Source organism: Nannospalax galili, unplaced genomic scaffold, assembly GCF_000622305.1.
Source record: "Nannospalax galili isolate Female #2095 unplaced genomic scaffold, S.galili_v1.0 scaffold192, whole genome shotgun sequence".
In the NCBI taxonomy this organism is placed as follows: Eukaryota; Metazoa; Chordata; class Mammalia; order Rodentia; family Spalacidae; genus Nannospalax; species Nannospalax galili.
In genome coordinates, this window is record NW_008331810.1 from 2,271,504 (window position 1) to 2,291,802 (window position 20,299).

General features: G+C 47.3%; 1 protein-coding gene across 1 annotated transcript in view; it reads right to left on the reverse strand.

Annotated features, from left to right (window-relative positions):
• The window catches only part of Dscam (DS cell adhesion molecule), a 625,182-nt gene that overhangs the window by 131,619 nt on the left and 473,264 nt on the right, over positions 1-20,299 (reverse strand). The window contains exons 12-14 of the mRNA XM_008826928.2: positions 8,074-8,270; positions 6,015-6,111; positions 5,167-5,295 (exon numbers count right to left, since the gene is read on the reverse strand). Of these exons, the coding sequence (XP_008825150.1) occupies positions 5,167-5,295; positions 6,015-6,111; positions 8,074-8,270 (423 nt within the window). The remainder of the gene's footprint in view (positions 1-5,166; positions 5,296-6,014; positions 6,112-8,073; positions 8,271-20,299) is intronic.

Here is a 20,299-nt window from a genome sequence, read left to right on the forward strand (position 1 = left end):
CTTAGCGCCTGCTAAGATTCTTTTGCCCCATCCCAAGTCACGGTAGGTGATCCTCTTGCAAAACCATCTTCCAGGATGACCAGAAACCCTCCTGATCAAGTATTTGCTTTCCACCTCTAAAAAGCTCTGCCCCTCCATTCAGTGGGCCAGAAGACCTGACGTACGTCCCTGTACCAGTTCCACCCCTCGCTCTTTTCTTCAGCTACCCCCACACACTGCCCCTCAAGCTTGTGCCCTCAAACTCCTAGGTATGAATCTGTTCCTTCCCGACTGTGAGAATGCTAACCTGCACTATGCTGCACCCTTCCTGGCCATATTTGCATTTCACCTTGTAATTTCATTCTCTCATCAGGGTCCTGGGCGAGGCATCTTATAAGTGTGGCTTGCTCCTCCCCACCCCGCCACCTCAAAGTCTGTTGATGACTGTGCTTTCTTTTTATTATTTTTATTTATATGTATGAGTGCATTGCCTGCGTGTGTGTGAGTGCACCTGTGTCGTGCAGTGCCATGGAGTTCAGAGGAGAAAGTTGGATTCCCTGGAACTGGAGTTAAGGATGGTTTGTAACTGCCATGTGGGTGCTGGGAATCGAACCCAAGTCCTCTGCAAGAGTAGTTAACCACTGAGTCATCTCTCCAGCCCTGGTGACTGCACTTTCAAATCTGCTGTATATCAGTCTCTGAGCATGGTGCACAGGAAGCTTTGTTATAAAAAGCTTCACTGTCTGGGTCTTCCTGGTGGACTGGTAGAGTTTAAAAAGGCTGTCTCATTTGATTGAACTCTTATGTCATCCTGCCAAACTGGAAAGTCTTTTTTCAGTGTGAAGGTTCTAGGACCCAGTCTATCATACAGCTAGTGAAAACTGGGGCTGGAATTTGATCTATGTTCTGTGTCCACAAGTTCAAGCTACTTCTCCTGTAGCGCTGAGCCTTTAAAAGACACCCAATGAGACTGGATATTGCCAGACACCTGCTCAAGACTGCAACACTAGAGTAAGGTCTTTGCAGTGCTAGTCTTGGTTTACTAGCAGGAGGAATGGTGCACAGAGTTTGGTTAGGTGCACATGATGACATCTTTGGTCGGGAAGTGTCATAACACCTATGCTTTTGCAGGAAGTGAGACTCAGAGGGTCACGTGTGGCCTGGCTTGGAAAGCAATCATTGAAAAGTGGGCAGCTGTACGTGACAGGCCCCTACGTGGCTGGTGGTAAAAGATGGGGAAGTGCAGCCCATCGCTGCCTCCCTAATTCCAAATAAACTCAGGAAAGACGGAGCGTACACAGTATCTGTGGTTGAGTTTAGCTTGAATACTTGACCCCAGAAGATGTCAGGTCACTTGGAACAAGGGTAAGACAGTATAGGTGAATGTGGCTTAAAGAGATACTATGAGAGGCCAAGGGTTAGAGCAAGTATTGGCTGGATGAAAGTCCTAGAGAGAGGAACATAGAAGGCTTGAAAACTCAAGCTCAGAGCAAGATTAGAGTCAAGAGGTTGCCACAGGAACACCGAGAAATCTTTCTTCACATCTTCTTGTGGATAATGTCCTCAGGAAGCTGTAGGGAGGGGCCTGGATGAGAGAGAGCCCCCGTCAGCCCAAGGCAGTTGGTGTTTGGGGTGGACCCAGCCCTGTTTACTAGGAGCTGACCAAGGTGCTGATGCCCTTCGCGGTGGAGGGGAAGAGCCAGAAAAGCAGGAAAGCAGGACCGACCAAAGAAGCCAGAGAAGGGAGCACATGTGACAACTGCAGGCAGTGAGCTGGGAGGAGGGGTCACATGAGGAGACACTGGAGAACCGTAGAAGAGCCTGTAGCATGCGTGTAGCGGGGCACTTAGTGTCCCCTGGAACCAAGCAATGAGGCAATCAAAGGCCACAGAGCTGCTGGCTGTAGAGAAAAGAAAGTTCTTGTGATGGGGCAGATGCCGACTCCTCTGTGCCTTCTCCGCACCAGATGACACCAGGGCTTTGTCCTGGGTGTGTCCAGAGCGGGTAGTCAGAGACAGGGATCAGGACGTGGGGTCTTCAGATATTTTTTCTGGTGCACAGGAAACCAAAGGTACTCATCTGTCTTCAAGTCATAGAAAGGGGGGTTGTTTGGTCAAACGGATGCAGGATGGGTTCAGGAAGGACTGGTTAGCGAAACACAGGTAAGAACATTTAAAATCTGTGGACACACAGGGCAGAACGATGCCCTTCGGGGCTGCAGTTCCTGTTTTCCAGATTGGATTGATTCATCCTCGGATGACGACACTGGCAGGAAAATTCTTTACTAAGAAAGTGAAGTGCTCACAGCACTGCTGAGGTATTGCTGGTTAGTAAAATTATAAAAAATGGAGTATATTTTCTTTGGGAGATGATAGTTATTGGTGTCTCCAGTGGGTTGAGTCAGTGGTTCAGTGAGTGGTTATTATGAGTTTGGTATGTGTGCCAGGCACCATGGGATGCAGGACACAATGTAGGGCTTTATCAGAGACAGGGTCTCTATGGCTCTCCAGGGGGTGAGAACTCATGGAGAACAGGTATTAACTAGTCACAAGCCCACCAAGGAATACAAGATGCTATGGATAGAGAAAAGGAATGCTTCCTGGAAGAGGTGTAACTTGAAAGATGAGTTTGCTATGAACTTAGCCTAGAAATTACATTCATTTAAATTATGGCGGTGATGTTTACACACCGAAAACTTGAGGAATCACCTGACCCATGAAGATGCTGACGACAGACTCCTTACAACACCAGGTGAACTACTACCTACAACCAGTGTGGCTTCTCTCTCCCTCTAGGTCTTCCCACTCAAAGCACACAGGCTCTGGGGGGCCTAGTATGGAGCCCAGTCATGGAGCTGGGCCTGCATGACCCTTGGGCCTGTCTCCAGTGTGTCTCCTGGGACTCGCTCCAGACTGCTGCCCCCATCTCAACCCTGGCTGTGCTTTATAGACAAGGGTTTTCCCCACTGGGTCGTGTGGAGGCTCATCAATTTCTACATTTAAAGACCCTGCTGCTGGTAAGAATGCGTCTTAGATTTCATCTACGTGTGAAGTACATACGATAAGTCTTTGTGTACACTCTTTGGACACCTGACATCATGCTCAGTGCTAGGGATCTAAGAAAATCAGAGAACTCTAAGCAAACAAAGAAAATCAGAGCCTCTGCCTCAAAGAAACCTGCAGGGCATTTTGGGAGAGCTTGCTGAAATTTCTTCAATGGGGCATGAGAAGTTTAGGGAAAACGTGTATTGGAACATTCTGCTCCTAAGCATTTGATGCTTATTTGAACAATATGAACGGCTGCATTTGTCAGAGTTTGGCTGTGCCTAGCAATGAGTGAAACATTCCATACACTCCAGACTCAAAGACTCCTTACACATCTACTCAGCGTCTATCACCTATCAGGTACTAAACGCAATCGGCAGGATGGAAATAGACCGAGCAGGTGGATGGAGCCAACCATCTTCCTGCCTAGTGCAGTAGATTTGTGAGTTAATATACAGAGGCACGAAAAAAGGGAGCTCTAGGGAGGCGTGAGGACACTGTGGTCCAGGGAAGGGTGGCCTGTGGCCTCTGTGATGCCCTATTTCCACAGATGAAGCTAGAGAAAGGAAGACAGAAAGGCAGAGGGCCAGCATGGGCCGGATGGGCCAGCATGGACCGGATCCCAACGCCCCCTGCTGTTGGTCACCATCCTCTGGCTGCGACAGAGGTCTGGCTGCCCTGTGGTGGGAAACATCTGTGAGTTCTGTCCCAGGAGTAAGAGCACCCCAGTGCTCAGCCTGGGGAAGGCGGGGCTGTCCCTGCTTTCTTCAGCCTGGAAGCCTCTGCCTCACTTCAGAATGGCACCACAGGCCTCTTGCTGTTTGCCCGATTCTGACCCTTTTCTTTACAGTTATCAGCAAGACTGTCCTCTCTCCCGGTTGGCCCTGAGAAGGGCCTGTTTGTCCTGGCCCTGAAAGACCTGCTGCTCTGATCAGCACTGTCTTAAGTCAGCTCACCCAGGTCACTACAGCTTCCCATGCCATGAGTGCTACCCTATCTCTTTCCCAGGGCACTGTGACTTGGAGCTCCACTGCCCCATGGGAGTCCTTTCTTGTTCCCATTTGCATCACTGAGGGCAGTGAGCTGAGCCGCCCCTCTGTTCATCTGTGTGCCCAAACCAGTGATCTCACACACTGTTCTCAAGTCACAGCTCTCCCTCCACACCAGCTCCTAATTCTGCTTTCCTCAAATCCTCAACAGGTTTGTCATCTACTGTCTCCATTTCCTGGTCCTGGTTCTTAGTGCTATCAAGATACCCTGCCCTATGGACCTGCCTTTCCCAGCTAGCTTGAGCTTGATTTGTTGTTACAGCTCAGTTCAGAGACCAAATCACTCCAGACAAGGCAATCTGAATCAACACACCAGCCCGGAAAACACGAAGAAAGGCCGCTTTTGTAGCTTCTAAGGATTGTATTAACCCTTTCCGTGCAGATGGGCTTGCCTTCCTTTGCAGCTTTTATAAGACACAGTAAAATTCTGACTAGAGGCCATAGGGGTGGTGGTCTGTCCTCAGCCAGAGGGAACATAAGGCTTCAAGTAGCCTATGCAAAATGACCAGGGGGCACACTTGTAATGGTGCTGTGAACTGGGTCAGTTTTCAATGTGGGTTGTGTGCTCCCTACCCCTGGCAGTATCTCCCTGGTCTGTCCCTAGGGCCTTTCCAGGAGGCTGTTGCAGAGCCACTGACCCTTGCAGGAGGATTAGCTCATCCTGTTCTGCAGGAACCCACTATATGCCGTATCCTGCAGACCCTGGCATGCTAGAGCCCACAGTGAAGGGCAGGGGGACCAAGCTTGCACTCTAGGGCAGTCATCTATCTGAGGAAGTGGGAAGTAAAGGGGGTTTGGGATTAGGAAAGCTAGTAACAGGAGCCTCTTTCTTTTGGCAGCTGTCTGCGTGCCCTGTGGGTGGCAGGGACACCTGCCAAGGTCAAGAGAGCAAGACTGAGGCCCAGCCAGGCCATCAAGGAAGAGGCAGGGCTGAACTTGGGCATGGAGGGCAACCTGGACACAGCCATGCAATGAATTAATGGTTGATGGGAAGAGCACTGTCTGAGCTTCGTAAGTGCAGGTGAGGTGTGAGCGCGGGTGGAGGAAGTCAGGGACTCTGAGGCTGAGATGGAGGGGGGATGTAAAGGACTTACCTGATTTGTTTTTGCATTCAATATCATAGCCAGTGATGGGGCTGTTGCCGTCAAACCCCATGGTCCACCTGAGAGTGATTGTGCGTGCTTTGACATCCTTGATCTCGATCTCGGGAGGGTCTGGGGGCTCTGTGCCATCAACAGAAAGGGCAGGGGTTAGTTCAGACTAAGCTCAGGCATAAACTCTAGAGGAAAAGCTGAATGTGGCCTGCATTAGGCAAGGCCAGGTCCTGCCTATCTGAAAGCGTTTATTGATAATTATTTCTAATTACACTGCATGATGCCATTGATATAAGATGTCGTCCTGTTCATGGTATGTGTGGAACTCGGCCAAACCTGCAGGATGTGAATGAAAACTGTTCTAGTTTGGATCTCTGACTCAAAACATGTTTGTCGTCAGTTGTTAAACACCCCCTTCATTGTGATCATCTACTCCATAAGGTTTCAAGTAGCCTATGCAAAATGACCAGGGGGCACACATGTAATGGTGCTGTGAACTGGGTCAGTTTTCCGTGTGGGCTGTGGGCTGTGTGCTCCCTACCCCTAGCAGTATCTCCCTACTCCAGCACCTACTCCTCGCTTAGATGGAGCGAGGAAAGCATCCCACTGAGCATGTCTGCACCCAGCATACCATGCTCCTGACCGCTCATCTGCCCTGGTTTCCACAAGGGTTTTGTTCCCTATGTTTCAGGGCTACAATCTGACGTGATCACAGGCTCTGAAAAAAATCTGGAGTTAGCAGGGCCTTCATACATACTCAGGATTGCCTGAAATTTGGAAGTGTTCCTAGCAGGCTGGGATCCAGGCAGACCCTGCCTGTCTCCAAACGGCCATTGTCTGCTTCCTACCTTGCACTGTGAGTTGAATTATTCCACGGTCCTCCCCATAAGAGTTGATGGCATGGCAGGAGAAGAAGCCAGAATCTTCTCTCACTGTTGGCAAAATCTGTTGACCGAAGCAGAAAGACAGATGGTCATCTTCTCTAGTAGGGTGAACTAGAGATCAGCAGATGACTTTGGCTGGAGAGTGCTCTCTTATCTTCCTGCCAGGCCCAGCACACACCCTTCCCTACTCCCATACATAGGCACACACAGATACAACAGACACACACACACTCACAGACACACTCATATCACAGAGATACATATTTACAAACAAATATACACACATACACAGACACATATACACACAATGACTCACTCATCGAGATACATACTACACACAAACATACACACAGATACACACATCCACAGACACATATCCACACTCACATAGATAGTGCATACACAGAAACATACCCACAGACACACACATACACATCTCACATAGAGATACATCCACACTTACATTGACCCACTCATAGAGATACATACTACACACATATACACAGATACACACATCCACAGACACGCATTCATACTCACACAGATCCACTCATAAAGGATACATACTTACACAGAAACATACCCATAGACACACACATCCACTCTCACACACAAACTCACATATATACATACTAACAGAGATATACACACCCATAAGCCAACACATACCATCACACTCTGGCACACACAGATGCACACACACAAATACACACCCATACACACCTATTCCCTCTGGGTGCAAACTATTTCCATGCAAAGCAGGTCGTTAACTGGATGTGTGATATATGTGAGTTATGATCAGGCTGATAGATATGCCACACATAACATCCCTATCTTTTTCCTCATGGTTTGTCTCGGAAGAACCCAAAGTGACCTTGCTTAAAGAAACCTATCTACAAATACACTGACCCTCTGTACCCACCATTCTGCTCCCACAGACTCCATAGTTCTGGAAAGACACAACATCTGTGCCAAACACGCACACGCTGTCGTGCTGCCATCCCCTAAGCCATCAGCACCACTGTTTGCACAGCATTCGCACTGCATTTCAGTATGAGGAGCGATATAGAGGGTTTAACGTGCACAGGAGGATGTGTGTGTCATATGCAAAGCTTTGGAGTTCATATAAATGACCTGAACATCCTCACGTCTGGCGTCTGAAGGTAGCTGCCTATGGAACTGAGGTTGCACCACCACGGGGCTCGGGTCCCACGGTGTCTGGACCACATGAATTCCAGGATAGAACCCTGGAGAGAGCACCACCGTCTGTTCCAAACAGCGTTTTAAATTCCTTCCTATGCACATACTTCTGCATCGACCCTCCCCGTCATAAAAGCACTGCTCAGTTAATAACTAGCAATGTTTAAAAAATAGAGAACACACGTCTTCCTGGCTCTCGTTATTCTAAATCAATGACAGAATATTTTTTTTGCATTCCATTTCTCCAAAGAAGCAAAGTATTATTCTTTTTAAAAAATACTTATTTTTAACTACATGTATATATTTGTGTGTCTGTGTGTGGGTATGTGCACATGTGTGCAGGTGTCTCGGGAGGCCAAAAGAGGGTGTCAGATCCCCCAGAGCTGGAGTTACAGGTGAGTGACCCAATGTGTGTGCTGGGAACTAAACTTGGGTCCTCTGCAAGAGCAGCAAGTGCTCCTAACCACTGGAGGCAGCTCTCCACCCCAACAAAATATTTTTTATTGTTCCAAAACTTACCCGATGTTTTTATATGAGGTTAAACAGGTGCACACCAGAGGCTGTCATTTCTCTGGGGATAACTTTCAAGATCAAACCACTTGAGTGTTTATAATAATTTTGCTGTGAGCACAAACTTTGAAAGCACCCTAGCAATCTTTACTGCGGAAGGGCAGAAGGATGGAGATTCTCGAGTGGACTCCAACAGGATGTTCACAGCTCATCACTGTCAAGTGTACGAGTGCGTGAAGGAGACAACTTTTAAAAAACTTCTTCCAGGACTGTGCAATTATGCTGTCTTGTATTTGTGGCGTTTTGCTTTTACCTGCAGAGTAGAAATCACCTCCTCTCCCACCTCCTTGGTGGACACGAGATAACGGGCCATTTCAGGGTTGATGATCCTATCCTCTTTCTCCCAGCGGACAATAATGGGCTTCTCCCCATGGGCTGTGCAGCTCATCTCCTTCTTTTGACCCTGCGTGGCCAGGGTAGTGTTGGGATAGGACGTTATCATGGCAGGAACTGAAAAACCACAAAGGACATACCTTGTTCAGCAAAGCTGCATGCACTTTGATCCCTCCACCACCGCCCTCAGCTAATGATGCCTTTATTCCTTTGAGATAAAATTTACTGAAGAAACTATGGACCAAGAATCATGATAAGCAACAGAAAGAGGAGATGAAGCTTCACTAAATGGGCAGGAAATGCCCGGTGGGTTCAGATTCGAGGGGCCAGCATTCCATCCCATCCTGTTGGAGGAAGTTGTGGGGGGCGGGGCATGGTCTTTGTATCCAGAACACACAGGAAAATGATTACACCACGGGTTAGCCTGGAAAGGACTGAACATGCAGGGTTATGTTATTCTTTTCAGAATCATCTACTTTTCTGACACCACTTTCAGCCATGGAGATGGAACCTTACTAGTCAACTTAGAGCAATCTTTGTAAGTGCTTTGCAGCCTTTGCATTATGCTCGGATGTTACATACTTTGCACATCTACAGCAGTCAGCGGGAGACCTCAGACCTACCTTCCTGTGTGTCGTGTAGCACAGGAAACCTCATCCCCAATTTACTGATAAAAAGGCAATCTTTGAAACCTTGCAAGCTCCCTTTCTCCCACCCAGAATTAATCTGTAGTTTCCATCCTTAGCCTCGGGAGATAAAACCCCACTCCCAATTCTTTGAATGACCTCGAATCCTGGACGGTCTATTCTTAAAAGTACCTTCCTAAAGGCCTCCCAAGGTTACAAGAACTTGAGAGGGAAAACAGGCACCGAACAAAACTGGATACTGGAAAGCTACTAGAAACGCAATATTGCAATTTGGTTCTCGTCATATGGTGGGGTGCTTTACTTGGCTGAAAATCAGGGAGTTAAAAGTCAGCCTTTCTCATTCAGGCACCCAAAGCCTCCACCTTCAGGGCAAGAGCAGAAACAAAGTAAAAATGTAAACCACAAATGGCAAAGGGCCATGCAAACCAGCTTGGCTTGTGTTACAGAGAGGAAAGACAGTTCTGAGAACCTGTCACAGGCCCTTCCGTGCAGGTTTGGAATGAAATCGTGATAAAGAATTAACACTGGAGTGACCCTCATTTGACAATAGGCTTGGGGAATTTAGCAACACAAACACGGACACACCTAGAGGGCTGTGAAATCCTTCCGCTGAATCCTCCCAGATAAGGCTCCTGAGCACAAGCTGGCCACCACAACTACAAAACACATGAGGGTACAACCTGCCACAACTGAGAATCGGGCCCCTAATGATTCTGGGTAGAAGTTCAGATACAGATCCTGATCTATCACAGACATAAAATTTTGAAGGCTGTTCTAGTTACCCTCTTACTGTGACATAAACACTGACCAAAACCAGCTTGGGGAGGAAAGGGTTGATTTGGCTTATAGCTCACGGTCCATTATCAAGGGAAGCCAAGGCAGGAACTCAGGGCCGGAACCTGGAGCATAGGCCTCGGAGGAACACCGTTTACCGGCTTGCTCCCCCGGCCCCTGCTCAGCCTGCTTTCTTATACAACACAGGCCCACCTGCCCAGGGGTGGCACCACCCACAGTGGGCTGGGCCCTCCCACACCACTCAACAATCAAGAAAATGCTCTACAGACCTGGCCATGGGCCAATCCAATGGAGGCAGTTCCTCAGGTGAGTCACTCCACCCAGGTGTGTCAAGTTGACACTAAAGCATCCAGCGAAAAGGCAAATCCAAAAACATAGGAAAGGAATGTGGTGCCTCAAGTGGGGCCAGGAAGTTTAAAAAAAAAAAACCTCTCTAAACCAACTCCACATTCTCACATTTCCCTCATTTCTTTAAGCACAGGAAGAAAGTCCCCCTCCCACCCTGTTTCTAATGTCAAACTGCATTTGTGTTCCTCCGAAATGTGTGGTCTTCTGGACCCTTATACCATGGCTCTCTGTGAAAACAGAGGCTCTGCAGCTGCAATTAATGAAGATGAAGATCCGATCAGTGCAGCCTGTTCTCAGGTTAACTAATTACATGTGCAGTGAAGGTATTTCTTCATAAGTTCATAGTCTGAGCTGTCAACAGAACATGAATCTGGGGTGAGAGGTGGCACTATTCAACAAGTGTACTATGTGCGTATATATTGGTGTGTATTGTGTGCATATACAGTCTTAATTACATATATGTACATACATACTGTATATGTATATATGCAAAATAAACAACCTGAAAACAATTTTATAGTCGAAAGATCTCATGTCATATCAAATGTTAGAGCCCTTATATTAGTCTAGGAAGATTCCCCCTGCCTAATCCCAGCCTTCCCCCTCTTCTTCCTCAAGGTCTAGGCAATTAGTGATGTAACCTTTTGCTATGTTTTCTGGACACTTCTTATAAACGGGATCATATAGTATCTATTCTTGTGTCTGGCCTTCTGGATTCATTAAGTGCAGTGGACTCAAGGTTCGGGCACATTACAGGATGGTCTATATCTTGCTTTTTTAATTGTCTGGTGGTGCTCCATTGTGGGCCTCTTCTGCATTCTGCATGAACTCACCAGCTCCTGCACCTCAAGGGTGTTTACAATCTTAGGCTACCTTGACTAATTCTGCAGTACACATTTGCACACCTGTTTCGCTGTCCTGGGGTAAATTTCCAGGTGTGGAATTCATGTCACACAGCAATTCTACGTTTGGTATTCTGAGAAAGTGCCACACCTCTTTGCCAAGGAGCAGCACCACCTTGCCTTCCCCAGGCAAGAACAGAGATGATAGAAAATGAGAGCTTTGAAGATTTGGAGTCTATGGTGAGGGAGCAGGAACCTTTGTTGGCAACCGTGTGTTGCAGGGGGGCACTCAGAGAGATGAGTCAGTCTCCCTCTTCCTGCCCTGCCAGACACTAACCAGCTCAGAACTGCGCCCCCCCCCCCCACCTGCCACACACCACCACCACCATGGTGCAGCCTCCACAAAGGATTTGAGCATTGGTTTCTGTTCTAAGAATACCTTGTGTTTGGGCTCAAATTCATGAATCAAGATATTTTTCTCCCAAGAGCCACAGGCCGAGTTAGGGCTCCTAGTGATCCCAAAGCTGCCCATGGTCAAGAAGAAGGACATAATTTACTTTTTACCATTCCTCTCAAAGCCGGAAAACACGACTCAGAACCTGGAAAGCCGAAATTTACTCGAGCGTTTAAAGGTGACCCCTACCTGCTCCCTGATTACTCTGATGACCCTGGTTCTTACAATGCCCTTGTGTTTATCAAGAAAATTCTCTCTCTCCCCCCCCCTCTCTCGCTCTCTCTCACACACACACACACACAGGTGGTCTGTAAACCAATCCATATTCAATGCTTTATGGTCTCATGGGTGTTTCAAAGCCATGGGCAAGGGCTTCCACCTTACAGTAGCTGTAGAAAGGGAAAGTCTATAAAACGCTAAAAGAAATTTCAGGTTTCCCATGAGGACATGACAAGTGTGACTTCCCGCATCCTAGGCAGTGGGAAGCCAGAACCCCTTGGAGTATAGTGTCCTAGTGTCTTCAAACAAGTGAGGAAAACTGCTCTCTAAAAACAAGCTCTGAGGACTTGCTTGCTTTTTGCCCTTCATTTCCTTTAAAAAATATTTATTACATTGTATTTATTCAGGGTGTGCCTCTGTGTGCTTGTGAGTGCGCACACACACGTGCACACATGTGAGGATGGATGACAAATTGCAGGAGTTGGCTCTCCTCCTTCCTTGTGGGTCCTGGAAACTGAACTCAGGTCATCAGGCTTGATGCCAAGTGCCGTTACCTACTGAGCCATCACCCTGGCCCCTGCCCTTTCCTTTCTTAAAAAATAATTATATACGAGCTTTATTGCATTCTGTGTGGGAGACTTATTCCAACTAAACCATGCAGCTCAGGTTTATGACTTGCTCATATTATTCTGTGAGAAATGTTTCTCTTTTACTCAAGCTTCTCTCTTAGATGAGGGTCCCATCAAAATGTGGGTTTTAATTCCGGTAATGAACCCAGCATTTAGTTGGAAATACTCAGGCCGGCCTACGGTTCCCTTTCCTGCTTAGAATGGTCAAAAGGACCATTCTTTTAACGAGCCATTACCCTGGCTGCTTTGCGATGCTGATGTCTGAAGGCATGGCGACCTTTTCACTTGTCAGAATCCTGGGTGCTGAGAGATGACAGCATGTCAGTGTGGCTGAGCTCCCTGGCATGATTCCTGAAGCATAACAAATAGATAGGGTCATTTAACAGGGTTTGGAACCAAGGAGGGGCTGGGGGAAAACTGCAGCCAAGCCGACTACGGCCAAAGCTGTGTTCTGTGTGCTCCCCTGCAAAATTACTGATTAAGGCAGGCCCTGTTTACAGCATGATAAACTGGTTTGTAAGCTCCCTTCATTAGCCATGATGCTGCCCCACTGTTTCTTTAACGCTCAGCAGTCTGCATTCTTGTACTGTGTAGGAGCATCCTCTGATCCTCTGACCCACTTTCCTGCAGTTTAAGGATTCAGTGATGCAGGGTTGCCGCAGCCCCTGACCAGGGGCAGGGATGGGCATATCTCTTCCCAGCTCACAGCACGGGGACAAGGATGTTACTTGTTCAGCTCGACACCGGCAATGGGGGGCGGTGTCTCTACCACCAAACCTGACGAATGCTATAAAGCAGGACTTTCTGCACCCTCTCCCTGGAGCAGCTAATCATCAAGGCTTTTATGAAAATAGTATTTAAGACGGTGTTTCTTACTTTGCTTAATGACTTTTAAATGACTTAACTCTCCAGCTGAGAGACTAGACCAACCTCAAAACAGACAAGGTTCACAGTTCTCTGCCTCAGTCCCTCCGCTTAGTGAAGAAGAGAAAAAAGCAGCTGGGACAGAGTTCGTGTCAGAGTTCCTGATGCGAGTCAACCAGGAGGCGGTGTAAACAGGCACTGTGGGCATAGAGGGGGATCAACCACCCTGGGCCGTCTGGGACTTCCCGTGTTCTAATATTCAATCTTAACTCCTGAGAAATCTCTCAATCCTTCCACCCATTCAGAAAAGTAACGGCAGGAGAGGACACGGAGGGAGGGCACTCAGGAGGGAGGGCTCTGAGGAGGGAGGGCACTCAGGAGGGAGGGCTTTGAGGAATGGCCACTTTTTTGGATTTACTTCTTCACTCTTTTTATTTTCAAACACCCCTCTCTCAACATGTCATTACAAAGAAATTTCAAACACACTTAGAATGTTAGAAAGTCATGGATCCACTTCCTGGATACCAGAAGCATCATTTTCACGCACAGATTCAAACGAGTTTATTTCACTATGATGCCATCATAAAGTCAACTTTTGTGGACTACGCAGTTGTGATTTTCCTATTTCAGTCTCTCTTGGGTGGAAATGATTTAGTGATGTTCTCAAAGATGAGACACCAGAACAGAAGTCACTATCTGCAATCCTGCTGCTGCTCAGGGGCTCTGTGGGAGTCTCATGGTGCCCACAGGGTGCCCAAAGGTCAGGCCCTGGTTCCCTAAGTTCGGCAGATGTGACCTGGGATCAGGTGCTCCCTGGGCTACGTCAGGGCCCTTCTTGCATGTGCCTCATGAAATGAGAATGTGAATAAACAGGCTGCGAGCCAGAGCCTCGTTGATCCTCGTGCAACTTTGCATGTGTCATTGTGTTGATGAGACCCTTGACTGCTCTGGGCCTCAGTTTTCATCCGACTCCAGAAAGGTGGAAGGGATCAGACACTCTCACCTTTGCTTATCAGTGACCAAAATACTTGACAAAAAAACATAAGGGAGGCTCCTGATTTTAGGGATTTCAGTCAGTCACAGTGGGAAGGGTACGGCAGTGGGTGACAGAGGCTTGTTTGCATGGGAGTAGATGGCAAGCAGAGACCGTATGGCTGGGACCTTCAAAGGCCTGCTCCTGGTGACCTAATTATGCCACGTCTCCTGTCCTAAGGGATCTTCAGCCTTCACAATAGCTCCATTAGTTGAAAACAGAGCATTCATTGCCTGTGGGAGACAGTCTAGATTCTAACTGCAGTGCTCAGGCCGTGTCTCGGAGGCTACAATCAACCGGGGAGCTTTCAGAGGAGTGCCCAAGCCTGGTCTCCAGGAATGCCAGGTCTGCATCTTGGAATGGAACTCATTCCATTGGGTGTAAAGCATCCAAGTGATTGCAACATAGCCTGGGCTGACACAACTCAATGCCGTATGCTAGGCCTTCCCAGCTCAGACCAGCTCCTCCTCCCCTCCCATCCCTCCCCTCCCCTCCCCCTTAACTCCCTCTCCTCCCCTCCACACAGCTGCTCTCAGGGGGAAAATGAAGGTTGGGATGAGACTTTTAAGGTCATTTCATACTTCACATCGTCCTCTTTTTTATTTCTAAGTAAAGAAACACAGAACAGAAGGGTCTGAGGCTAGAGCAGAGTAAGCCCATTGGGGAACGTTGTGCCTTTTTCTGCCCCCGATCTAAAGCTTTATTTTCATCCAGGTACAATTGAAAAATCAAGAATACCACAAAAAGAACGCAGTTACCTTTAGCAGTCCCCAAAACAGCAAGTCTCCCCTCCCCCTCCCTTCCCCTCTCTCCCTCCTTTCTTCCTTTCCTTCTTCTTGGGTCCAGGAAGCCAAAGAGGCCAAAGTTCATAGGCTGGCCAGTCAATAACGCACCTGCCCCTCACCAGCTTTCATACTTCAGACCCTTTCCTATGTCTGATCCTGTGGCCACACCTGTGTTCTCCATAGAGAAAAGAATTCTTAATTACTCTAACCCATAAAATAGACCCAGGGAACAAAACTAGCCTGATGTCCTGCATGTGTTCGATGGTCGCTCCAGAAAGTGGTCAGTTCTCTCATTCCACATGCACAGGAGCCTGAGGCTGGTGCACAGGCCACACAGCCTCCGACCACAGTGACATCTGCTAACTCTGTGCTCCCAGCCACCAGGAACCCCTGGAAAGCCCTCCTGAGGCTGAGGGATGTCTCCTCATGGCATCCTTGGTACCTGTGCTTCCTAAGCTCCCAGCACCTCTTCAGCCGGCGTGCTTCATACTTGAGGGGTAAGTAAGGACCAGTAAGGACCAGCTACGTGATCTGAAGGACTGTCCTTGTTACTTTCCACTGCTGTGATAAAAACCTGACCAAAACCAACTCGGGGCAGGCAGGGTTTACTTCATCTCACATCTCCCAGGTCACAGCTCTTCACTGAGGGAAATCACGGCAGGAACTCAGGGCAGGAATCTGGAGGCAGGAGCTGGAGCACAGGCCATGGAGGAATACTGCTTACTGGCTTGCTCCCTTGGCCCCTGCTCAGTCTGCTTTCTTAGAGGGCCCACCTGCCCAGGGGTGGCACAACCCACAGTGGGCTGGGCCCTCCCACATCACTCAACAATCAAGAAGATGCCCCACAGACAGGGCCACAGGCCAGTCCAATGGAGGCAATTCCCCAACTGAGGCTCCCTTTGCCCAGGTGAGTCAAGTTGACACTAAAGCTGTCCAGCAGAAGGACTCCAGATCAGAGCAGAAATATTGGAAAAACAGAAAAAAGAGGTTTCCTTAAACTTAAAATACAAAGCCTCTCTCTCTCTGTCTCTCTCTCTCTCCCTGCCTTCTATATGGATTTTATTTTCTACTTAGTTTCAAGCTGCCTTGTAGCATGAATACACTTGATAGGTGAGTACTACACCCCCAGGCACCCAGGGCACAGCTCTAAGGCTTGGTAGGGGCACTTATGTGTCAGGTCCATTCTGCCAGTTCCAAACTTCTGTTCTGTTTCTTTACACAAGACTTATATGCTATGCCTGGGCCAGGTGGGAACATCTGTTCCAAAGGGTGATCCTTAAAGGGTGACCCTCAGGTACCTGAAGGCCTGCCCTATAGGGTCAGTATAGGCTGCATGGTCCTGCCACCCTGTGGCAGGGAGGGCTGTCTTGCCTAGAAATGTTACAAAGGGTCTGGCCCTGACTTTCCCCACATACTCCCTGCATCCCTGGGTGGATGGCTGCAGGCATTGATGGGTAGTTGGAGGGGAAGGGAGGACCTGGGGCCCAGGGGAGGGAGAGTGGGCATCTGAGTGTATTCTACAGATGTCTCAGAGCTGCAGTCCACGTTCCCAGCTTGCATCAGATTTCACTTACAAAGAAAGTTTCTCTGGACCTTTTGGAACAAAAATTGAAAGTAACGATCTACCCTTCAAATACACTTACAATATAAAAAAGGTACCGGAAGGGGCATGTAGAAGCTGTCAGATGTACATACCTAAAATGTAGTTCTGAGGCTGATAGGCTAGGCTAAACTAGGTGGACCTCCAAGATAAAAATGCATGTACGACCTGACCCCTGAAGAAAAACAAATACAAATACAGATTCTTGTACATAAATGCTTGTTTAGAGACTAACACCCACGGCATCTTTATGACTATGCTGTCTTCTTTGTCAAAATATAAATGTATATCAAGTATACATTTAATCCAATAAATGATAAATGATTTTAAAAGCACAATTTCAAAGATGAGATTAAGGAGAATTTTTTCCATGCTGAAGATCTGAACTTGAGACCTTGCATGTGCTAGGGGAAACACGTCATCATCACTGAGATATATTCCCATCCTTTGTAAAAATTTTCATTTTGAGAAAGGCCTCACTAAGGTGTCAGGTTGGCCTTGAAGTTCTAATCCTTCTGTCTCATTTTCCTGGTAGTGGGGATTATGGTCCTGGGTTTGGAATTATGGAGAGTCCTAAGTGCTGGTTGTAAGGCAGTAGGCCCCAGGTTCAGCAGCTCCCAGAACTATGCTTGTTACACATCTCTTGTTGCCTGGATGCACATAAAGTATCCAGCTTCTTAGGCAGAAACAGGCTTGTCCAGGAGCGGGTAAAAAAGCTCTGGGGAGAGGGATCCCCTGAGTGGGACTCAGACAGGACAAAGCACAACCTTGAACAGGGACAGGGACCCAGCAGCTCCTCATTCCCGGTTCTCATGACAAAGGCCCTAGACACAGAGACAAACCTCAGTGAGACAAGAGGTCAATTTCCCTTTAATCCACACTACTGCAGTCCAATCAACCCCCAGCCTTATCGTTCTTTACCCCCGTGGTCCCCATTTCTTACATCTTCTCAACAGTACAGCCCACAGTGGCAGCTTTTAGACACAGCTCTACTTGTAGTGCATCTTTATGAATATGAAAATTACACACAGCACAGATTTTACCACTTTGATCACTTTCAGTGGGACTAAATACATTCACCATGATACTACAATCCTCAGTTCAACCCAGCTCCCAGCCCTGTCATCCAACTGAAGTTCTGTATCCATCAAACAACTCCCCATTTCTCCTCCCCGCCTCCCCATCCTAGGGTCCACCATCAACTCTCCACCTGTATGATCATCGCTGTTCTAGGGACCCCACACCAGGGACTCCTGCAGTGTTTGTCCTTAGCATCTATCTGGCTTGCTCTGCTGAGCATAGCAAACTCCAGTTTCATTCATGCACCAGAATTTTCTTCTCCTTAAGCTTGAATAATATTCTAAACAATGCCAAGATCACACTTTGTGTTAATGCACACGTGTACAGCGATCCCTGGCATACAAAACGTGATTCTTCAAAGTTTGCAGAAAACGGATTAGAAAAATGGATGCCACCGCTTTGCCCATTTCCCCTGAAGCCGCTCAAAGCCCGAGCAGCTCCTCTGTGTTTGTGGTCTCTACCCTTGCACCTCATTCTGTTTCCTCTCTGGTAAGAATAGTGAACACACCAGAGAGAGGCTCCTGAGGCTCTGATGAGGGTTAATGAGATTATGTTGGTGACACCCACTGTGGGCGTCTGACGAACGGCCCTGCAGAAACCCAGGACGTGATCAGCCCCTGCTGTAGAGTCATAAATTCCTCCTGTCCAAATACTTATTGTTCATAAAAGTTTTAGCGAGTGAGGCTGCCTACTGGGCAGCTCTAATCCCTATAAAGAAAATGATTCCTCCTGCCAGGAATTAATAAGTTCTTAGCACAAACTAAAATATCTTCTCGGCTGCGTTAATATGCTTACATAATGAAGTTACTTTGATTATAGCCATTAATCAAATCTGTGTTTCCAAGCCCGAGCGGGCTGTATTTGACGTTAAGGTTCAGTAAGGAGGCTGACACCCCGTTTCCTGGCAGCTGTGCCAGGCTTGCTGACATGTTTAAACCTGCCGAGGCAAAGACAGAATGCTTAGGCTTGGTGTGTGTTCACTCTGAAGTTGCTTCTGGTCCCATTATTGGAAGAAAGTTGATTTATTGCACGTGACAAGTATGGGTATCAACCAAAAGATATTAAAACAATGTTTCCCTTCCATTCACATGGAGGAGGGCAAGCCATTTCTTAATATTTTTTTTCTTTCTTGTCTCTTCTCCCTAATAGAAAAACCGCTTAATAATTAGGCAGGAAAATAAAAAGGTAAGTAAACAGACTTGGATTTCCAGCCAAAGCGACAAAAAAATATGAATGAATAAGGTTGTAACAGACCATGTCTTTATGAATCATTAGAGAGTGAAGGCCAGGATATTAATTAGAGAAAAGTCATAGGTGCTTGTGTTGACCAGGCTTCAGGAAGACTCCAGTAATGGCATTGTGAGAATTCAGTCTGGGAGCTCCATCCCACACTCCCCCAAGATCCATTAGTCCACATGGCCAAGAGGATATGGTAGAATTAGTGGCACCTCACTCTGAGATTAGATTATAGATGACCATGGATTCTATCTCGGGCATACCCCTCCGTCTCTCACTCCAGAGAAGCCGGCTACAACCTACTGTCAGGACCTTGTCAAGCCAATAGGCGGCCAACCCTCCTACAGCCTGGAAATGGATTTTCTCCTCATCAAGTATTCCAATACAGTTTGTAGAAGGGCAAGCAGTTTCCATGGAAACAGAGCCAGCAGTTTCCAGGTGGCTTGGGGATGGACATCCTCGATCTTTAGGCCCCAGGCTGTGATGCGTCTTTTGAACAAGTGCTTCACATTCAGATGCTGTTTGTCACAGCTAAATGGGGGGTAAGATGAGCCATCACCCTCATTAGGAACACTAATGAGGGCTGGAGACCTACCCCACAGTGTTGCTGCCCAGAGACTTGGCCTGGGGCTCCCTGGAACTCAGTGCAGCCTCTCGCTCCTGCCATCAGAGCTGATGCCACCTCCCCCTCTCAGTCTCCCAAGGCCTTCCTGCACCTGAGGACACTTGTCCAAGAAAGGCCAGTCTCTAAGACTTCAGGCCTGCCCATAAATTTCATGGCATTTTAAATTTCTGAAATTTCTTCCTCTTCCTAAAGCCATTCTGACCATCTGGTCCCTGTCTGTTTCAGAGTCCGTTTCCCAGGACGCCATCTTCATGTCACCATGGGATGCAGGTGCGGTTTTATGTAATAGCTGGCTTTGTAGCATGATTCTCTGAATGCTCTTAACAAGTGACGATGCTAGTGTCAAGGACATACCTCAGATCATAATGGTGGTGACTGACGCCTCTGCTGAGACATTTATAAACTCAGTCTTTACAGGCACTCCAGGAGGCAGACACCAATGCCACCCCAATCCTATGACTGCAGAAAGTGGAGTAGAGATCTGCCTATATCCAAGGTCACATAGGCAGCAAGTCCTGGAGCAGAATTTTAATCCATGCATCTGGCACTTTCTCTAGCTGTGTATGAGTTCATAAATGACTTCGTCTAGCCTTGCCTGGTTCCGAGTTGTTTATAAAATAGCTCTGCGATCCCACATCCTTCTGTGTTTTATTTCTGAAGTCTGCATTGTTTTTAGGACTCTCTACAGCACATATTAACAGATAGAGCCCAGACAGGTTTTCCATTGCTATATGATATTTCTTTTTTAACTCTTTTTTTAAATTAAAAAATTTATTATTTTTAATTTTTTTAAAATTAATAACCACATGATTAGAAGAAGCATTTCATTGCAGCTTTAACATACTCAGTAACACACTCCAGAGCAAGGGTACATTTCTTTCCAAAGTGGCTGTAAAATTTTTAGGTTCACAGTTGAATACATACAGTTATACAATATCGAACACAGTATAAGCCCTGTAAGACATAAAATTGGATGAGTTTTTAACCTT